Consider the following 19,465-nt stretch of genomic DNA (forward strand, 5'->3'; position numbering starts at 1 on the left):
TGATGTTTGCAAAGCCCTTCTCCATACACAGAAGGAGGAACATGGACCCGATACTCTCGAGGTAGAGAAGTCCCAGGCCTCCTCTGAGAGTGCAGCCGCAGGTTGTGTTCAGCTGTCAGAGCATTCTGGGCCGTAAAGGAGACACGTTATCCTCTTTTTCTAGTGGATGGATCATCATTTTCATCGTGAGCTGCAATATTGACCAAAAAATCGTTATAAAAGAAAACAATAAAAAGTAAATCAATAAAAACTGTTCCATTGACTTCCTGATCAAAACTGCAGAGCTGATAAGCCCCACCTCTTCATAGTGAACAAGGTTGTCATTTAATGAGTGACATTTTTGAACAATCAAAACTAAGTACAGGGCTGTGGGCCGAGATAGGGGGAGGATGAAAAAATAGAATTTTCTGAGCGCTCAAGCTTCGACTTATTTTCATTCAGTTCCACATGCCATATATGTAACATTTTAAGTGTATATACACTAAATATCCATTAGATGGTGCCATTTTAAAAAGTTTACAATCCTCTTATGAGCTTATGTTTCTTTAGTTGATCCTTTTTGACCATAGGCCATCACAGATAACTAATCACATAATATAGAAAAAGATTCAGTTGTTGACATCTGGACACAAAAATAATTCAACAAGACTCTTTTGACTCTCATCCAAGAGTCATTCTGAATCTGCTCACCAGGTCTGAGAACATTCACAAAATAATGTTTAATGTTTCCTTCCAGACGTAACCAGGCACATGACAGAGTGACCACTGTGTGAAGGGGTGAAATGTCTCATGAGACACACTGCTCAGGCAGGACCAAACAACAACCCTCCAGGTTTCAAATAAAAACATGTAAAAAAACAATTGCAAGAGCAATTCATGTAAATGTAATTGTTAGTGAAGCCGATGCTCTCTGTATTTCTGTATTAAAGTCTGTGCTGCCAGGCCATGTCCGCGCTGTTGTCTTTTGTTATTTCTTTCTGCTCAAACCAAGTCAACATGAGGCAACTCACCTCTGCCAGTTCTACTCACTGTGGATGCTGTTATATTGCACTTCATAAAACAATAATTACATGAAGTGGGTGGAAGGGTGAGCGAGGTCTTGTGCTGTGGAGAAGAGGAACAAGTGCTACTGTACTACCATGTAAATTCATACGCCAGGTTAGACTACACATTGTAAACATGGATTTAAAGGCGCAATGGACGATTTTTTTCGGCGATTTGAGAACTCAGGCGGAAGTGCGCATGCGCACTCCTCGTGCGGACTGATACAACACACACGTGCGTTTGTTTATTAGCGCAATGGATCGCATCGCATCTCTCGTCTCCCGTAGATTTCCGTCTTTTATGAGTCAACTCGAACTGTCTTTCTCCGTCTTCATTTTGCCCCGTACACTGAGGGAACTATATTATGATAGATCAATGCGCTTAGACACGCGGAACCGTGCTGCTCTCGGGGGACGAGCCACACGCGGCTAAAGGTGAGCGGTAGGTGCGTTTTATGATTGATACGTGGCAGGACTAATCGGCAGTCCACGCCACGAGGAAATAAGACTTAGATTTGGGCCAAAAAATCGTCCATTCAACCTTTAACAACACATGTCAGTCCATGAGTAGTAATGACCGGATCATGTCCTGGAAACCAAGCCAGGGATTTTATAGTTCAGGGGTAAAGACTTTTGACATTTCCACTGAGCTGCAGTAGGTTCTTCAGTATCCTGCATTAACATACACAGATCTGACTTGCATTAGCTGTACTCTTCTACTGACCTCTTGTGGCTGGAGAAATCTGTGATATTCCAGACTATTCACACACGTGTCAACTTTGTGAGTTGACACGTAGAAGGCTTCTAGATCCACTTACATTGTTATATAGCTTACACGTGGACAAATCAACCTGCAAAACTATGTAAAAGTCAATGTCTACAGAGTAAAATGAGTGCATAGTGCAAGTTGTGTTGAACTCTTGTGTATTGACGGGTTTGCCAATGGCCAAAACTGCCTTGTCAGACTCAAGTTATGCAAATATTTTAGTTTGTTAAACTAACCATGTTGCACGATGCCACATGTCAATCTTTCAGTCTGAGAAAGGCTGTAGCATTAAGTCTTAGATGTTATACCGACATCACACGAAAAGAAAATCCACAGAATTCCATCCTGACAGCTGTGACGTCACTTGAATCCCAGCAAAATACTGACAGCTCATTTGCATGTCCAAATTTAGATATTCATGTGTTACATTTGCATATTGGCTGGCGTGAGGAGGTGAGGCGGTGGAAGCAGGCAGTGTCAACATGGAGAGTCCCCTCAATCCCAGGAGACACAGATCGAGGAGGAGCGAGGAAGCGAGGGAGGAAGCGAGGGAGGGGAGTCACCAGAGCGTCAGCAAACACATTCTGATTCCTCCTGTTCCTGCCTCTCTCCCCTCTCTGTGTCTGCTCCTCTCCTCCACTCAGCGCTCCAGCCTCCTCCGCTCCAGACCACACTCCACCGAGCAGAAGAAGTCTTAACCCACTGTCTTCAGACTTCAGAGGACGGTCTGCAAACAACAACGGACTGACTATATCTGCAGAACAACAGACCCAACGGGCGACAAGTGGGAGCAAAGACTTCATGATCCAGTCTTTGTCTGCAACAGTTATGGGGTGACAACTCTCTGCGTCTGAGAACGTTCCTCTGACTGAAGACAAACACCTGCAGAACTTGTTTGCAGACCTCAGCGTAGAACTACAACTGGATTTTCTCAACGACCGTCTTCATTCAGATTCCACCTTCAGATTCGGAAGAGGACAACAAACAACACTTGAGATTAGCATGCCACTTTTACTCCTTTACGACTTCTTCAGTCTGCGCCCTTCAACCCACAGCCTACATCCCTGACCCTAAGGTGACTTTGTGTTTGAGGTTTGCGTTGCTTCAAGGGGCAGTCGTTTGGAATCAGTCAACATGTGACTCTTCGCGCATGTGACTCTTCATTTATCGATTTATTTCGGAATGCAACCTGCAAAATAGTTCCACTGACTAAAGCCTACTCTCAACAAAGTGCAACTTATTTTCCTCTTCCCTCCGCTGTCTCCAACCTTCTTCAACTTCTAGATTCTCGATATGCCCTGAACCCTACGACCTCCAGGACTACACCTTGCGCTGCATCCTCCTTGCACCCAGACTTGTATCACCCCCCTGCCCCCTCAGCCTCCCCCTGGTCCGGAGCATGACGGTGAACAGATAACCGAGCAGCTGGACGTCCTCGCGCCATGGGTGCCTGCCTCTGCACAGGTCACAAAGGTCAGTCCAGCCGCGGGGCACTTGTTGGGGGTCGTCCGTTGGAGACGCAGAAGGTGTGTGAAAGATACAGCCGGTGCTACATCAACATACCAGGGGTGTCACTTTGTAGTTGAGAGACGCATGAAGCAGAGGGTGACGTGAGAGAAATGTCAACAGCGCAGAGGAAATGTAAAGCTGTTTTCACAATCGCAATAGGAAGCGATGAGAAAACAAGAAAGTTGAATCCTGGGAGCAGCCTGTGTGTGTTTGTAAGTCTTTTGGGAGGATTTGGATTAGGACCATGGTGTGTATGACAGTTTAATCCCGGTCCGTGCTGTCAATCGTGACTGGGGTTGTAATGTAATATCCCTAAACACTTGCCCTCTGCCAGTGCTTATGGTGCTTATGGTGCTGAAGGAGAGAACGTGCAGAGTGGTAGTTACAGCTGTCAGAAACACCCCATCTCATCAGGGGCCACGGTTTCGAGCAGGGAAGGGGGCCAATTTATGCTGTCAAAACCATCTCTGATCCCTATATTTGAGGCGACAGAGCCATGGAGCGACAGTGTGCAGCTCGAGCACAATTAGGAGATTTTATTGGTCGACTTGAGGTGCCTCCGATAAGCCCAGAGGGATTGATTTATTGATTGACTTTTTTTTTTCTTCACCTTTTATGTCACGAAACAAGCAAGGCCATAAGAGACCGAGTAGCATGCATGAGGTGAAATAATTTAAGGGTTTGTGCACTCCAGGTTGGCAATAACATATTTTTTACATTTTATGCTCAACACATCTAGGTCAACAGAACCATTGCAAGATCAACTGGCGACGCTTAATTGTAAGATCGACTCGGCCTTTTGTTAAGTCGTACATTCTGAATTAATCTTGGCAAATTATTTACAATGCCTTCTGCAACTGGAGATAACTTTATCACAAGTATATTACTTTCAGGAGGGACAGACAAGTGTTTGTTCAGTAACACGAGGGCTGGTAGTTGGATCTTCCAGAGAATATTCCTTGGGCAAGACATTGGTGGCACGTTGTCCCATTGTAGTTAATACACCTTCCTCACAAAAAATGTCCTAAGTTTGAATTGTATGATGTTAATTTGCTGCAAAGGAGAAAAAAAAAATAGCTCCCAGTGATTTCCTGACACATCACTGTACAGAAACTGTTCGTACAGGCCATGTTTTTTGGTCCATCTTTTGCTAAGGAAAGCATGAATTCATAAAAGGTGCCCACAGCGGTGATTAACCCAGTGCAATTATCAATAAATTAAATCAGACACAGGTACAAATATTAAAGCCAGCATAATGAGTGGATAATGTCTTATTATTTCACCGGTTCGTGGCATTTCACTTTACCCCTGGCTGTATTCATGACCTTCACCAGCAGCAGCCTGGAACATTTTCCAAAACAAGTCCTTTTGTTCACAAAGGTCTTGTTTTTACAAAGCCCGATGGAACACTGAACGCTGAGCTGCACAGGAGGAGTGGGCAGCTGTGTGCCTCAGCAGAAAGATAAGAGGACAAGAGGGAAGATTTAACCCAGACTCTAGAGGTGGAAGGAGCAGAAGAGGGAAAGGAACAGGGGAAGACAGAGGACAGGAGACAAGAATTGAAAGGAGGGACAAGCGTGGGTAGATGGAATTGTGAAGTGTGAGGACAGAAAATCACAGACAAATATTACAGAACAGGCGAGAACTGGGAAAAGTGTCAAAATAAAAACGCGAGGAACAATGTCTCTGAGACTTTTTAGACCGAAAAATTGGTTTCTCTCAAAAAGGGCAGTGTTTGGTTGCTGGGAGTTTCTATGGTGATATCTCTTGAGTCCCGAGAGGAAAGCCCTGGCAACTGCGCTGTTTCTGACCTTTCTAATACCTGCGCTGTGTAAAGCTTTCAATCTGCCCCTGTCATTTATGTAACTCCATCATTAGCATTCATTAGCGGAGAAAAGGGGTGTCTGCTGCTCCAGAGACAACCCCGGCTCCAGCGCTCACATCCAGGACCTGAATCTCACCTGTCCTCATCACCAGAGTTTCCTTTTTGTTTATTCACTAGTCTATGTGAAGAGAGTCCCAGATTTCTAAAACCACGAGACTGGAGTTTTGTATACTGACAATTTCTGTATTAAAATTGAGTATGTGCCACAGAGAATGCATCATTTTGTGAAAATAATTTAGCTCATATTAATTGATAGAAAAGCCAACAATGCCATCCCAATGAAGAGAAAAATAGACTAAAGTAAACTTAAATAAAAGGTACATATTTGTTCATTGAATGAGGCAGGCAGGTGTTATGGTTACTTATCTTAATTTACAACGGTCTTATGTTTTGGTGTGGTGTACTGGGACTGTAGATTCAGATACAGCTTGCATTCATTCTGAGGTGGTCTCAAACGAGGGTCAGTCGTAATAATCTTTCAGCTCTGTGTCATTGAGTAGAAATGGGAATGCCACACTTGCTTCATCTAGAGCTGAGACAGACATTTGAGAGCGCTGATGGAGTTTGGATGGGGTTATGAGAGCACTCTTTTAGCATAAACAGATGTCTGCTCCCAACATGTTTTCCAGATGCACTGGTTGAATGATGGAGAGAACACATTTACAGAGTTGTGACTTTGACCCATTCTAACCCTGACCCTCTCTCTGACTCTCCTGTGATGTGTCTTTAGATCTGCAGCAGCCCATGACTGTACTATGGGCCCAGACAAATGAGGAAGAGCCTTCATCTGACAAAGTGAGCCCTTCACTCCTCTTCCAGTATCAATGCAATGTTCTCAAACATCACGCACGACAATTCAGTGTAAAGAAAGGGTTATTTTAACACTTTTTTTTCTAACACTTGCAGACACATTCTTAATGATTTTCTCTGACTCTAGAATTGTTTTGTCCATTCAATGATAATGACCTTTCGCTTTCACTGTCGGCACTGATTTAATCAGAGAGGTGAACTTGTGTGAAAAATATGCAAATTGCATCTAGGATTCAGTTTACTGTGTGACAGAATAGTAGGCACTATAACACTGCATGTTCTGGCAGCGCTCGGGCAAATAAAGTGCAAGGAGGGTCCTGCAAACTGCTGCTTGCAAACAATGCCATCTGAATACTAATTACTCTTCCAGAGCAGAAACACTAATTTCATCTACAAGGCATCATTCGTTTTTTCTGAGGGAAGTTAGAATTATTTTGATCTGAGTTGCACTGTGTGCATCTGTCCAGACAGGAGAGCAAGAGTGTGCAGACAGAGTGTGCAGACAGAGTGTGCAGACAGGAGAGTGCAGACAGGAGTGTGCAGACAGAGTGTGCAGACAGAGTGTGCAGACAGGAGAGTGCAGACAGGAGTGTGCAGACAGAGTGTGCAGACAGAGTGTGCAGACAGGAGTGTGCAGACAGGAGTGTGCAGACAGAGTGTGCAGACAGGAGAATGCAGACAGGAGTGTGCAGACAGAGTGTGCAGACAGAGTGTGCAGACAGAGTGTGCAGACAGAGTGTGCAGACAGGCTTGTGCAGACAGAGTGTGCAGACAGGAGTGTGCAGACAGGAGTGTGCAGACAGGAGTGTGCAGACAGGAGTGTGCAGACAGGAGTGTGCAGACAGGAGTGTGCAGTCAGGAGTGTGCAGACAGGAGTGTGCAGACAGGAGTGTGCAGACAGGAGTGTGCAGACAGGAGTGTGCAGACAGAGTGTGCAGACAGAGTGTGCAGACAGAGTGTGCAGACAGGAGTGTGCAGACAGGAGTGTGCAGACAGGAGTGTGCAGACAGAGTGTTCAGACAGAGTGTGCAGACAGAGTGTGCAGACAGGAGTGTGCAGATAGAGTGTGCAGACAGGAGTGTGCAGACAGAGTGTGCAGACAGGAGTGTGCAGACAGAGTGTGCAGACAGGAGTGTGCAGACAGGAGTGTGCAGACAGAGTGTGCAGACAGGAGAGTGCAGACAGGAGTGTGCAGACAGAGTGTGCAGACAGAGTGTGCAGATAGGGTGTGCAGACAGGAGTGTGCAGACAGGGTTGTGCAGACAGAGTGTGCAGACAGGAGTGTGCAGACAGAAGTGTGCAGACAGGAGTGTGCAGTCAGGAGTGTGCAGACAGGAGTGTGCAGACAGGAGTGTGCAGACAGGAGTGTGCAGACAGAGTGTGCAGACAGGAGTGTGCAGACAGGAGTGTGCAGACAGGAGTGTGCAGACAGAGTGTGCAGACAGGAGTGTGCAGACAGGAGTGTGCAGACAGAGTGTGCAGACAGAGTGTGCAGACAGGAGTGTGCAGACAGAGTGTGCAGACAGGGTGTGCAGACAGGAGTGTGCAGACAGGGTTGTGCAGACAGAGTGTGCAGACAGGAGTGTGCAGACAGGAGTGTGCAGTCAGGAGTGTGCAGACAGGAGTGTGCAGACAGAGTGTGCAGACAGAGTGTGCAGACAGAGTGTGCAGACAGGAGTGTGCAGACAGGAGTGTGCAGACAGAGTGTGCAGACAGGAGTGTGCAGACAGGAGTGTGCAGACAGGAGTGTGCAGACAGGAGTGTGCAGACAGGAGTGTGCAGACAGGAGTGTGCAGACAGAGTGTGCAGACAGAGTGTGCAGACAGGAGTGTGCAGACAGGAGTGTGCAGACAGGAGTGTGCAGACAGGAGTGTGCAGACAGAGTGTGCAGACAGGAGTGTGCAGACAGAGTGTGCAGACAGAGTGTGCAGACAGGAGTGTGCAGACAGGAGTGTGCAGACAGAGTGTGCAGACAGAGTGTGCAGACAGGAGTGTGCAGACAGGGTTGTGCAGACAGGGTTGTGCAGTGGCAGGAGCAGTTTGTTGAAAGGTTCATTCACACCTCTTTGTTTGTGAGCGCGGCATGTGGAGAGAACAGCTGCTGCTCTCATTCAAAACATACATCTGAGGTGGATGTTGTCATCAGGAGGAAGTATTGTAATTGTGAATTAGAGTTATCTTATTGTGGGACAAATAAAGCTTTTCTTATCTTAAACACGTTCAGGACAAACAAGAAATTATTTCCGAACTTGTACGTACGGATCTAAACTGCAGGGTAAGCAGTTTTATCCATACAGACAGTAAGACAGAAATGTCTATGGTGTTTGTGGAGGAAATTATGGTGATTAAAAAACTTGTGTTTAGTGATTTGCTATTTCAAATTCCGATTATGATTTGAATAATCTTGCAGCTCAGGTGCTGGTTCTTCTGGATAGATACAATGTCACTCTACTGCTGAATAAAAAACATGTTTTTACATTTTACTCTTTGGCGTGTGGATTTTTCCTTGTTCCTAGGACCTGAACTCTAGCATGGCATGCTTTAGTAATTTATCTTTGTTATTTTGACTGATTGGGATGACTGTAAAAACAAAGAATTATAATTATTATTATTAATTTAAAAAAACGATTAATTTAGTGCCTGAACACACCAACATTTTTCCTGCGTGTAAAAACATGAGAAAATCAACTGTGCCTCTTAATGAATAAATAATGTGACTAATTTCAAGTGCTGCCAACAGGTGCAGGAAGACTATGCCTTTAACAAAGTCAAACAAAACATTCAGAACATTTTAAACTCTAAACTTCAGGCATCATTGAAGTGGCAGTATAATGACCTCAAATGTGGAATTTTTTGTAGAGAAAATAAAATTGTATTGTGGTCTAAACGAGCCAAAATGTGTTGTACACTATGTGGACACCAGGTCCCAGGAGGTTCATCATTGAGTAGTGTAGTACTGGTTCCTCTTTTCCCAAACTTGCTTTGGTCAGACCAATTCACACCTCATTACCTCATTACTAGTTCTCCGATAGTTGCTCTGATCCACTTCTCTTCATCGTTACAGAACAACTAGTCTAAGTGTGTTTGCACGATGTGTGAGCTCCAGGCGGCAGAACCAAAATACCTCAGTTCACAGTTCATTCAGAGAACCCTGTGACGTCTGTTATTGTTGTTTCCTTCATAAGTGAGAGTGGGAGTGGAGATCACACCTGCTGCTCTGCAAACACTTACACCTCAGGAGTTTGGCTGATTTTCTCAATATTGAAATGCACAGGAGAGAGACAATGAAATGTCTAGATGATGATGAAAGAGTTTGTGGATTTGAAATGCAGAAGATTCCATGATGTGTTGTAATGTGTTCGTAGGAAGGCCAGAATCCCTCCAATGGTGATGCGACTGACAAGAGCCGGTACGACATCGGAGAACTGGCCACTTCTTCACTCCTGGGTAAGAAAGAAACAAACAATCCTGTCTTGAAAATGAATTCATGTTACATTTAGTGGTGGAAAGTAACAGAAGTACAAACGTTACTTTTTAAGGTATCTGTACATTACTAGAGTGCGATTGACAGTGAATACTTTTTACTTTTACTTCACTATAATGCGCAAGTATCTGTACAGGCTTTGAGTTCAAGTCTCGACTTTGAGCAAACAAAAATATACATTCAAAAACATTGGAAATTTGATTTTTTTTAAATACAAATCTTTAACAAAATCACCATATTTCACTCTTTAATAGTTATGAAAAATCAGCATGTGATGCTTTACTTTATTTTTTAAATGTTCTTCAATACTTTTACTCAAATAGATATGTATATTATCATTTTACTTGATAAAATATTTGCTCCTGTATCTGCATTTTTACTGAAGCAACAACACTGAGTACTTACTTCACCACTGGCCATTTTTCTGAACCCTAACCATTAAAAAAGGTAGGTGGAATGATTAATTACGGTGCTATGACAACCGTGCAAATGTTTAATTCGTAAACCCATGGATGCAGTAGTGCAGAATATCGCTTCACCATGGCTAAGCTCTCCATGTCCTGACTGTCCAAAGCGATGTAGTACACACACCTTTAGCACCTGCTGTGTCTCATTACAGACCTAAACATGGAGCTGGTGAAGTCGACCCACGGGTGATTCTCTTATCATTTCCCTACTCGATCTGTGACCTACATTCACCCTCATTTTGAGACAGGGTCCACACAAACATCTGTCTGGGGTTCACTATCACCCATAATGTTCTTTTCTGAACCCTTCTAGTCCAACTGCCTCGTGGATATAGTAATTATGGCAGATGGATGCATCAGCTCCAGACACCTGCTTCATTTCAATACAACAACAAAGCTTTGGTTGGATTCAATCACACGTCGCGTTTAAAGCTTCTGTAGTCCATTTCCTTACACTCACATTGATTAACTTTTCACTTTAGCCACTTTATATGCAAATACACCCAGACATTTTACATTAACAAATCCCAATCCATTTCAGATTAAAGGTCTTTAATGAGGGAGCATTGGTCTTTTACAGATACAATGTTACTTACCATCAGAAGTTGGAGTGCAGCTTGTCTCCATGCTTGGAATGTTCCACACTATGCAATACTATCTACTAATAAATAATATGTGTGTGTCTGAATGTGGAATGCAACTCAAGAAATGTTCAACAATAACTGACCAGTTCAAAGCTAAATACAAAGAAATGGTTTTCTTATAGCAAAGTGCTGTAGAAAGAAATTAAATGTTAGATGCAAAATTGTCATCATTATCATATGTATCAAAAATGTTATTAGTATATCACACAGTATAGATCTAATTATTGCACGTTTAACAGTATCACTGGTAATGTTGGTGTGAATAAATTGATTATTGTATTTTTACATTAATACATCCTATGGAATGAATATATTATCAATAGAAAACTTACCTTAAATTGAAAAAACATAAAATAACATATAGTAATGTAATTATATACTTCAACAAGAGAGTTGATGTAATTTGTGGTGGGAGTAAAACAAAGTACTAGTTTGTTCATAAAAAGTGTTATTATGTTGTCTGCAATTTAGATTATTTGTGGAAACTGAATACTGAAACAAAGCTCAAAGTTTAAAATAAAAGATGAAAATAATACTACTGTAATAATACCCTTGAAGGAGATGGACCTCTTACTAGAAAAGTTAGTGCAAATGAATGCAAACAGTATTTCAAAAAGATATTATCAATTGGGAGGAAGAACAACGACTATTGCTCCTTATGAAACATCAAACCCACGTTGACATGTGTCAGCTGGACGCAGAAATAGTCAGACCGATGTCTCCAAGCACCAGTTTGTCATGTTCTGCACAAATGTAACTGCTGGGATGAAATCAGGGAATGAAAGTCAAATCACATTAGAAAAACACAATGCTGAGATTATTGGCACATTTATCTCCCTCAGTAAAGTTTAACTGCTGCCGGCTGCTGTGCTTTTATTTGCCATATTGAGGCCTGGGGCTCAACAGCAGCAGCAGCAGCCAATTGAGACACGACAAATATAAAGTTGAAAATAACAGGATGTTTCTTGGATAAAAAAGTGTTGCAAAAATCAACACTAAAACAATCACATATATTCTCTAAGGCCTGGAAGTGTTTCTGGCTTTCCAATCTCGTTATCACATACGTATGAGGTGCAAATGCATATGCAATTTTTGTCATTTTGGTTTCTTTTGCATTTATATTTTAAGACATAAAAATACACAAATATCAGCTACGTGAACTGTCTATAAATGCTGAAATCCTGCTGAGAAATAGTCCCGTTTTAGTCTGTTCCATCTGGTTTATAGCAGTGTCCAAATCAGACAAACATAAACACAAATACGATTTTATATTATCATTATATTATTTTACTATTCCTCTCAGGGCTGTTTATGGTCATCTGCAAACCACTCGGATATTTTGAGTAGCGTGCAGAGACAGAACAAACTCCAGAGGCAGGTGTCTGTATTCTGCGATCAGTTCCGAGTCCCATGCTAATGAGAAGTGATTAGCATAATGATTCTGCCAGCGCACTAATGAACAATGCAACCGCTTTAAAAACATCCGTTCTCCTGTCCCGCAGTGTGCATGTGCCAGCGCAGCGTCTTCAGCAACGACCACACCGCCGCAGACAGACAGTGGGCGTCGTGTCTCTTTGTGGAACATTTCCAAGATCACGTCCAATAACAGAATATCGTTGTACTTGTAGCAGCAGTTCCTTCCCCATTTGACATGTGTGACCTTCTCGTGATCTTTGCTCTTTTCTTGACATTTTTCTTTGCTCTATGTGTAATCCCACCTGAGTCTAACAGCAGGAATGTCAGAGATCTGTGCAGGATGATCACAGACTTCATCAGCTCACCTTGTTTCAAAATCTGCTGCTCCAAAGTCTACGATATTGTAATGTCTGTGTCAGAGAACCGTCTTGTATGAATGTGCCGGACCAGACCAGTCCACGCATGGATGAGTAAACTATATGAAAGGCCAGACTTAGCCTGTAATAGCTGACCAGACCTGGTTTTGTCTTCATTTCAGAAAGGACTGAAGTCACATGTTGCGACTGACTCATAATATCGGCCCCTTTACTCTGGTACTTGCAATGTAAAATTAACAAATTGTAGGATTGTTTTAGGTTCGTCAAACATTGTCAAATACGAGCTGTGGACAAAGACATACTTAGACCCTTATATACTTTATGTAATGTAGGATATTTGCATTTGCGTCAGAGAGGCTGTATGTGTCCATCTCTGAACAGAAATGGGATTTAATGTACAATCTGTTATCCATTTACAACCCCATCCTCAGGCCTAAACCAAAACAAAGGGAACAATGAGGCTAATCAAAGTATGCTAATGATCCATTAGAGTAGCTTAGAGTACCGTATTTTCCGGACTATAAGTCGCACCAGCCAAAAAATGCATAATAGAGAAGAAAATAACATATATAAGTTGCAGTGGAGTATGAAAGTGTGAAAATAACAAATAATATCACTATAAGTCACTCCAGAGTATAAGTATTAGTATATAGGTATAAACATAAGTCACACCACGGCCAAAACTATGAAAAAACTTATACTCCGGAAAATATGGTAGTTGAACCCTCCTAAATGTGAACTAGTTTGTGTTAGTTTCAGTGTCATTAGCTCCTCCCTTCAGACGGATATAAAGCATGACTCACCAGTTCTCTGCAACTTGACTCTTAAAACATTTGTCCAGTTGACAGAATTCAGTTTGTTTATTCTAATTGACAGTTATTCCCTGTATTGTGGTGGTTCTGACGTGTGCTCTTTGTGCTGTGCTTCCCAGGTCTGGTGGCCACGATAAAGGATCACATCACCAAGCCCACAGCCATGGCCCAGGGCAGAGTGGCACACCTGATTGAGTGGAAGGGTTGGAGTGTGGGCGAGGGGGCTCCTGGGGGCCGGAGCGGGGCTGGTTGGGGCCGAGGGGGCGCTGGATGGGGGGGCATGGAGGCTGAGCTTCAGGAGGACGCACACTTCTACTCTCAGATGACAGATGAGATTAAAGAGGCACGATTCGCAGCAGGTAAGAGCGCGCTGAGAGAGATTAAAGAGGATATATTCTGCTTTTAGGGCATGTTTAGTATTAAACAGATTGTAACAGACATAGATTATTATTTACATTTTGTTTATTACAAATCGCAATATGAACAACACAGCTTAATAGTAAAAACATTTCCTTCGGCACCCCCATTTACATGTTTTTATTGTTGTAAATGTGCTAGGTGACATTTTCTCGCTCCATGTTTGACACAGATTTTTAGTTTTTTTAAATAATGGCAAGTGGAGATTGTGGGTGACTAAATGAAGAAATGAAGGCCGTTGTTTCGGTTCGGTGGAAGTGTCCGAATCAGATTGCTGAATGTCTGTGTACCCGTTATATGTTCATTGCAATAAACATTGTATAGATCTTTGTAACAATAGCACTGGAATGTGTACAATATCATTCACTGTGAAATTGCAGTCATTTATCGGTTCTTATTTGTCACTTATTATTGATTATTGAGCGTGATGGTGGGCTGGGTACACTCTTTGTCATGTGGAGATGTTTTTGAATAGAAGAATCCTTTTTGTTTGCAAAGCCAGCACACACACGGACAGAAGATGTTCTCCTCTCTGTGGGACACCTCTCGGTCGATGGTCCTTTTCAGAGCCCAGCGGCTGATCGATGGGCCTCGGGGCAGAGTCAGGGCAGGACCTTGGGAGCACTGCTCTTACCGGATCAGTGGGGGAGACTCTTGGTGTAACAGGCTGTTTGTGTGTGTGTTTGTGTGTGTGTGTGTGTGTGTGTGTGTTTAGGTGTGGCACAGCAGTTCGCACTTGCTGAAGCTTCCATGAACGTGTGGCCCATTGGTGACGGCCTTGATCGACCCTCCACCAGTTTACAAGGTGAGGACAGAGGGACGGTGCACACATAAAGAGATATTGTTTCCTCTTTGCATCGCCAACACTTTCATCTGACTCGTTCTAAGTGCCAGAATGTGTTCGTTGTCCTTCACTCAATGTCACTCTCCTGCTTAAAATTATAATTAATTAAAATACTCTTCTCTAAATTAGATATTGACTGTATTTGAATATATTATGTCATATTTTTCCATTTAATTATTTTATGGTGATCCAAAGCAATTAACTTGGATTTTAACAGCTATTGAAGATATTTTATGTTTACTTTTTCAGGCGCTGTACCTGATTTTTGTCTTAAAACTTGAAAAACAGTATGTGGCGACCAAGAGGTAGGGTTAGCTTAGGCTACTTAATTACCCACTAACTCCCCAATAAGTTACCCACAATCCCAAAATCTATGCAACGCCACCTGATTAAGGGTCCAGGAAACCCACTTAAATTTAGCCACTCTAACTGGGCACCAAAATAAAAGGACTGACTGGTCGGAGACAGGAAGTATGAAAATTTCATTTATTTTGACAAATCTTAATTTAAACACATTTTAATTACCAAAATACTAAAAGCAAACCATAGACCATGCACTCTCTCATTCACACATAAAACCTGGCCGTTAATAGAACAATACTTAAAAACTAGAAATAGCTGTACAGGTGACAGAACAGTGCAATATCATGAAACTTTGCTTTGAGAGCGCGAGGTAACACGCCTGGAAGGCCTTTAAACTGACGCGTTTTTGAACTGGCGGCTCTGTTTCAAAGTTCCCACTTGTGTGCCAACGTCAGAGGTGAAAGCCAAGAGAGAGACAAAGGTGAGGATACTTCCCTAAATTAGCTTTGCGTCAACGTGATTGGCCAGCCTGCGGATGTGCGTGCCACTACAAGTATAAAACATGTATAGAACAGAACTAGTTCATTTTAAACTCTTTGCAGCGGTTTATAGAATGCATTCCTAGCATCTAATCTGGCATGCTAACAGTGCACTTCCTGCTTCACAGAGAATAAAATGCTCTATAATTAGATTAAGAATTAGATTAATTAATTTTCACGCTAACATTGTTTGAACTGGGGCAAAACTGATTTTTCTTTATCACATAAAAAACGGGTACAGCCCCTTTAATACTATATAGGCCTACACAACCTACATTTACAGTTCAGTTATGGAGTGTCCTCAGTTTGTGCTGATTCAGTTCTTTGTGGTCAATCCAACCTCGTTACAGCACTATCACTGAATATAAAGCTTATGACACAAAAACAATATGTCTTTGTACCAGTAGGGGTAGTCATGAGTCACTATCTCAAACAACTACATAGACCTAATTAGCATTATTTTGTCTTATGCTAGCTATTTTTATTTTATTTTGTTATTATTTTATTTATCTTATCTTTTTATTTATTTTTCCCTCCATTCCCTATTAAGATATGAGAGGAGTTTTGTTAATAAGAGTTTTGTTTTTGTTTATAAGAGTTCTTCTATTAAGTTATCTGTCCTTTTCTCTGTATCTACTGCAGTGTAACAACGAAATTTCCCCTTGTGTGGACAATAAAGGAATATCTTATCTTACCTACACAATGAAGAAATAAGTCATGTCATTATTACCACTCTGTTCAGAAAACATGAACTGGGTTTACATTTCAGACTTATTTGAAATCCAGACGTGAAACTAAATGACACTAAACAGCCTCTCCAGCTGCTGTTTTGTGTAAATGCGCTCTGCACACTAACACTGCCACACTGTTTAATTGGTTTGGTTAAAGTCTGTCCTGAGCCTGTGGAACACAATAATCAGACTGTGCTGCCGCTGGTGAAGAGGCACCTGTAATGAGTCTGAGTGCTGCCACTCATTCAATACAATTACAGTCATTTTATCAAGAGGCAAATGGATACAGAATTATCAATGTGGAAGATTATCTGCATAATTCCATGGAAATAGAAATTTAAAACTATTCTTCGGAATATTCTCCAAGTAGATAAACTTGATGCCGTAATGTGGGATATTACAGCTAAAACCACGAGAAACAAGCAGAAGTATGAGTCAGGGTTTTGGAGATGCAAACACGCTCACAGTGACAACACAGCTTTTATAATTGTTTTGTGCAGTGAAACAATCCAAAATTAAAAGTAAAAAAATAAAAAATAAACATGCTTTTTTTTACAAAGTACAAAGTAAATTAAAAAAAACACATCAACAACTATAATTTACATTATATATGAAACCATGACATGATGAATAAACTACACAAAAAGTTTAAAATTGATATCTTTGAATTTAAGCTCCATTCTAATCACCTGCAGCGTCTCTATGAAGGTTATTCTGTTCAATTACATAAATTCAGTGTAAAATAAAAGCTTCCGTAATAAAAACACGAAATAACCTTCATCTGTCTCGCTTTAATCGTCTTCACACAACTTACCGTATTGAATTTTGAACTAAAACATATAATATCATGTCTGGCTTTTGCAGTGCCCCACAACCACCTGCTGTCCCAGTTCCTGTTGGACGGGGGGAGCATGGGCGTCCCTCAGCACCTCTTCAGCCTGCACTCCCACATGCACACGGAGCCCGGCGCGGCCCCCACGCACGACGACTCCGTGTTGCCCACCACCAGCACCCAGCCACAGACGGAGGTGCAGCTGGAGCCCCGGGGGCCCCTCACAGCAGAGGCCAGTGTTCGACACGTGGACAGCAGCTCTCTCTCGGAGGACGACGTCTTTTATAACTGAACTCTCCATCACACAGCCTCCGTTACTCGGATTACAGAATGTACGTGTACTGAGGACCCCCACAGCACTTCTGAGGACCCCCACAGCACTTCTGTCAGGACTGTGGACCCCCACAGCACTTCTGTCAGGACTGAGGACCATGTCGATGCTCTGAAGTGTCTCTCTCTCTGTGTGGATATGTATTCTGAAAAACACCTCTTTCTTGATTACCTTATGAATGTTATTCGCAATCGAGTCCCCTGATGTGCGTCTGATTGTAATTATTTCCTTTAACAGACGTGGTCCATGTTTTCATCCATGCATTTGTAACGCGTGACATTGTAATTCTATTTCATTGCAACGAGCACTCATGCGCGTAAAGGCTTTCTAACAGATGGGGTTTGAGGCTGGTGTACATTATGAAACTGTGTTGGTGAGTGTTCGGTCAATTTGTCTTTTTTGATGAACAAACATACAACGAGCCTCCACTCTAAACCCGGATTGACAAACTATCATAGGAAAAGACTCAAAACCCACTGTAAAAGCTTGAAATAACGTGATAGATCGATCGACGTGATAGATCGAGAGCCCAGATACCCGAGCTTTAAGAGAGGATGAGCCAGACTATAATGGGATGTCCATTATGTGTCACAACATGAGTCCCCAGTACTGATGGGCAGATCGATACCAAATATTGATGTATCGATATTGATAGGTATTGAAAAGTATCGATACTTGTGCGATAATATAAATAAAAATATTTTTTTCAATACAATTTGTTTACATTTTTGTAATGCATTGTTATGTTGTTTAAATGTGATGTTTTCTGCACATGTATTAACTTTTCATATCTGTTCAAGCTGAGGGTGATAGAAAATAATGATGACCAATGTAAAGTTCAATGCATTTAAGTACAAACTCATTGGTATTGGTATCGGATTGATATTGCGATATTTGCCATGGTATTACTTGGTATCGGATCGAATAAAACATCAGTGGTATTGCCCATCACTAGATCCCAGGATCCTTTCACCTTCTGTCTCTAATGGTTTTGATGTGTAACATAAATATAAGTTGTTTTCACTCTCAGTATATTTAGTGAAAAAGAAGAAGTCATTACAATAATAGGTCCTCATATTGATTGGGCTTGATGTGTTTGTGGGAACCAGGAGGAGGACGGTGTTTGAACAGTAAGCATTGAACACCAACGATATTGACAAAAACTAAATGCCTCTTCAGCCCAGTGGAGCTGCATGAGCATAACAACAAGTTATACCCAATTACTTCTTGGGTTGTCTGCTGTCGAGCGGTGTGCCTTTGACCCCAGTACTTCATCTCTTTTGTTTGGTTTCTGTTATTCAGCCGCACAACACAACAGACAGACTATAGAAAGAAAGCTCACCACACATGCTTTTCAAGAGGTCACAAATGAGTTTCAAAGACTAAAGTGACGCCAAATCTGTAAAAACTCCTAATACATTGTTGGCAACAGAAATCTACTTTTTTGTCTTCGGAGGGAAATCGTGTAGGAGGGAAACATCCCCCTAACTAACACCTCTTCTAAGTAAAGTGTGAGCAAAGTAAGACCTGAGGACAGAGAGGTAAATGTACATCAGTCAGGTTGATTGCTCAATTGTGAATGTCCTTTAACTCCAGCATAAATGGCAGCGCTGAAAGAGACACGTGTACACTGCAGACATGTCATTTAACTGTTATTGTTAGTTGTAATCTGTTGAGTGGACGATGTGGGTTTTTGACAGAATTTTCCATGAAATAAATCTACAAGTGATTTGACCATCCTGTCTCCATTCTTTTGATAAGATAAGGGATAAGATATTCCTTTATTGTCCACACATGGGGAAATTTCATTGTTGCAACGCAGGTAGATACAGAGGAAAAGGACAGATAACTTATAGGAAGTTTAAATAGAAGAACTTTTATAAACAAAATTCTTATAAACAAAAACTCCTAAAGACAAAACCTCTCATTTTCCAAGGAATGGAGGGGAAAAATAAAGATAAAATAAAATAAAAACAGCTAGCGTAAGACAAGATAATACTAATAATAATGATAAAATAAACACTCTATTTTCATCAGTTATATGCACATGAATGTGACATTATACCATGTGAGTATGACAGTAATTGCACATGAATATGATGATATTGTGTCATTGGTTCATAAGTTCACAGTTTATCAGTGGTGGAAGTTCTCAATTTTGTTACTTAAGTAAAAGTACAGCATCAGGAGCAAAAATACACTCAAGTAAAATTAACTTGTACAAAATCTATTTAAGTAAAGGTTTTGGAGTATGT

General features: G+C 41.7%; 1 protein-coding gene across 1 annotated transcript; it reads left to right on the forward strand.

The window, feature by feature from the left end:
* Positions 1–3,003: 3,003 nt before the first annotated feature.
* On the forward strand, positions 3,004–17,257 carry fam131c (family with sequence similarity 131 member C). Its single transcript, XM_072449479.1, has 6 exons — positions 3,004–3,282; positions 5,934–5,998; positions 9,379–9,460; positions 13,333–13,572; positions 14,346–14,435; positions 16,912–17,257. Exons 1-6 carry the CDS (start codon positions 3,252–3,254, stop codon positions 17,169–17,171), a joined length of 768 nt encoding a protein of 255 aa, XP_072305580.1. The 5' UTR covers positions 3,004–3,251; the 3' UTR covers positions 17,172–17,257.
* Positions 17,258–19,465: the final 2,208 nt, after the last annotated feature.

This window comes from Eucyclogobius newberryi, unplaced genomic scaffold, assembly GCF_026437365.1.
Source record: "Eucyclogobius newberryi isolate DKJ021-1_F unplaced genomic scaffold, fEucNew1.0.hap1 SCAF_17, whole genome shotgun sequence".
In the NCBI taxonomy this organism is placed as follows: Eukaryota; Metazoa; Chordata; class Actinopteri; order Gobiiformes; family Gobiidae; genus Eucyclogobius; species Eucyclogobius newberryi.

Coding starts and splice junctions, on each gene's coding strand:
- fam131c (XM_072449479.1), top strand. CDS start 3,252: ATGGGTGCCTGCCTCTGCACAGGTCACAAAG. Junction 5,999..9,378: donor AAGAGCCTTCATCTGACAAA/GTGAGCCCTTCA, acceptor ATGTGTTCGTAG/GAAGGCCAGAATCCCTCCAA. Junction 13,573..14,345: donor AGAGGCACGATTCGCAGCAG/GTAAGAGCGCGC, acceptor GTGTGTGTTTAG/GTGTGGCACAGCAGTTCGCA.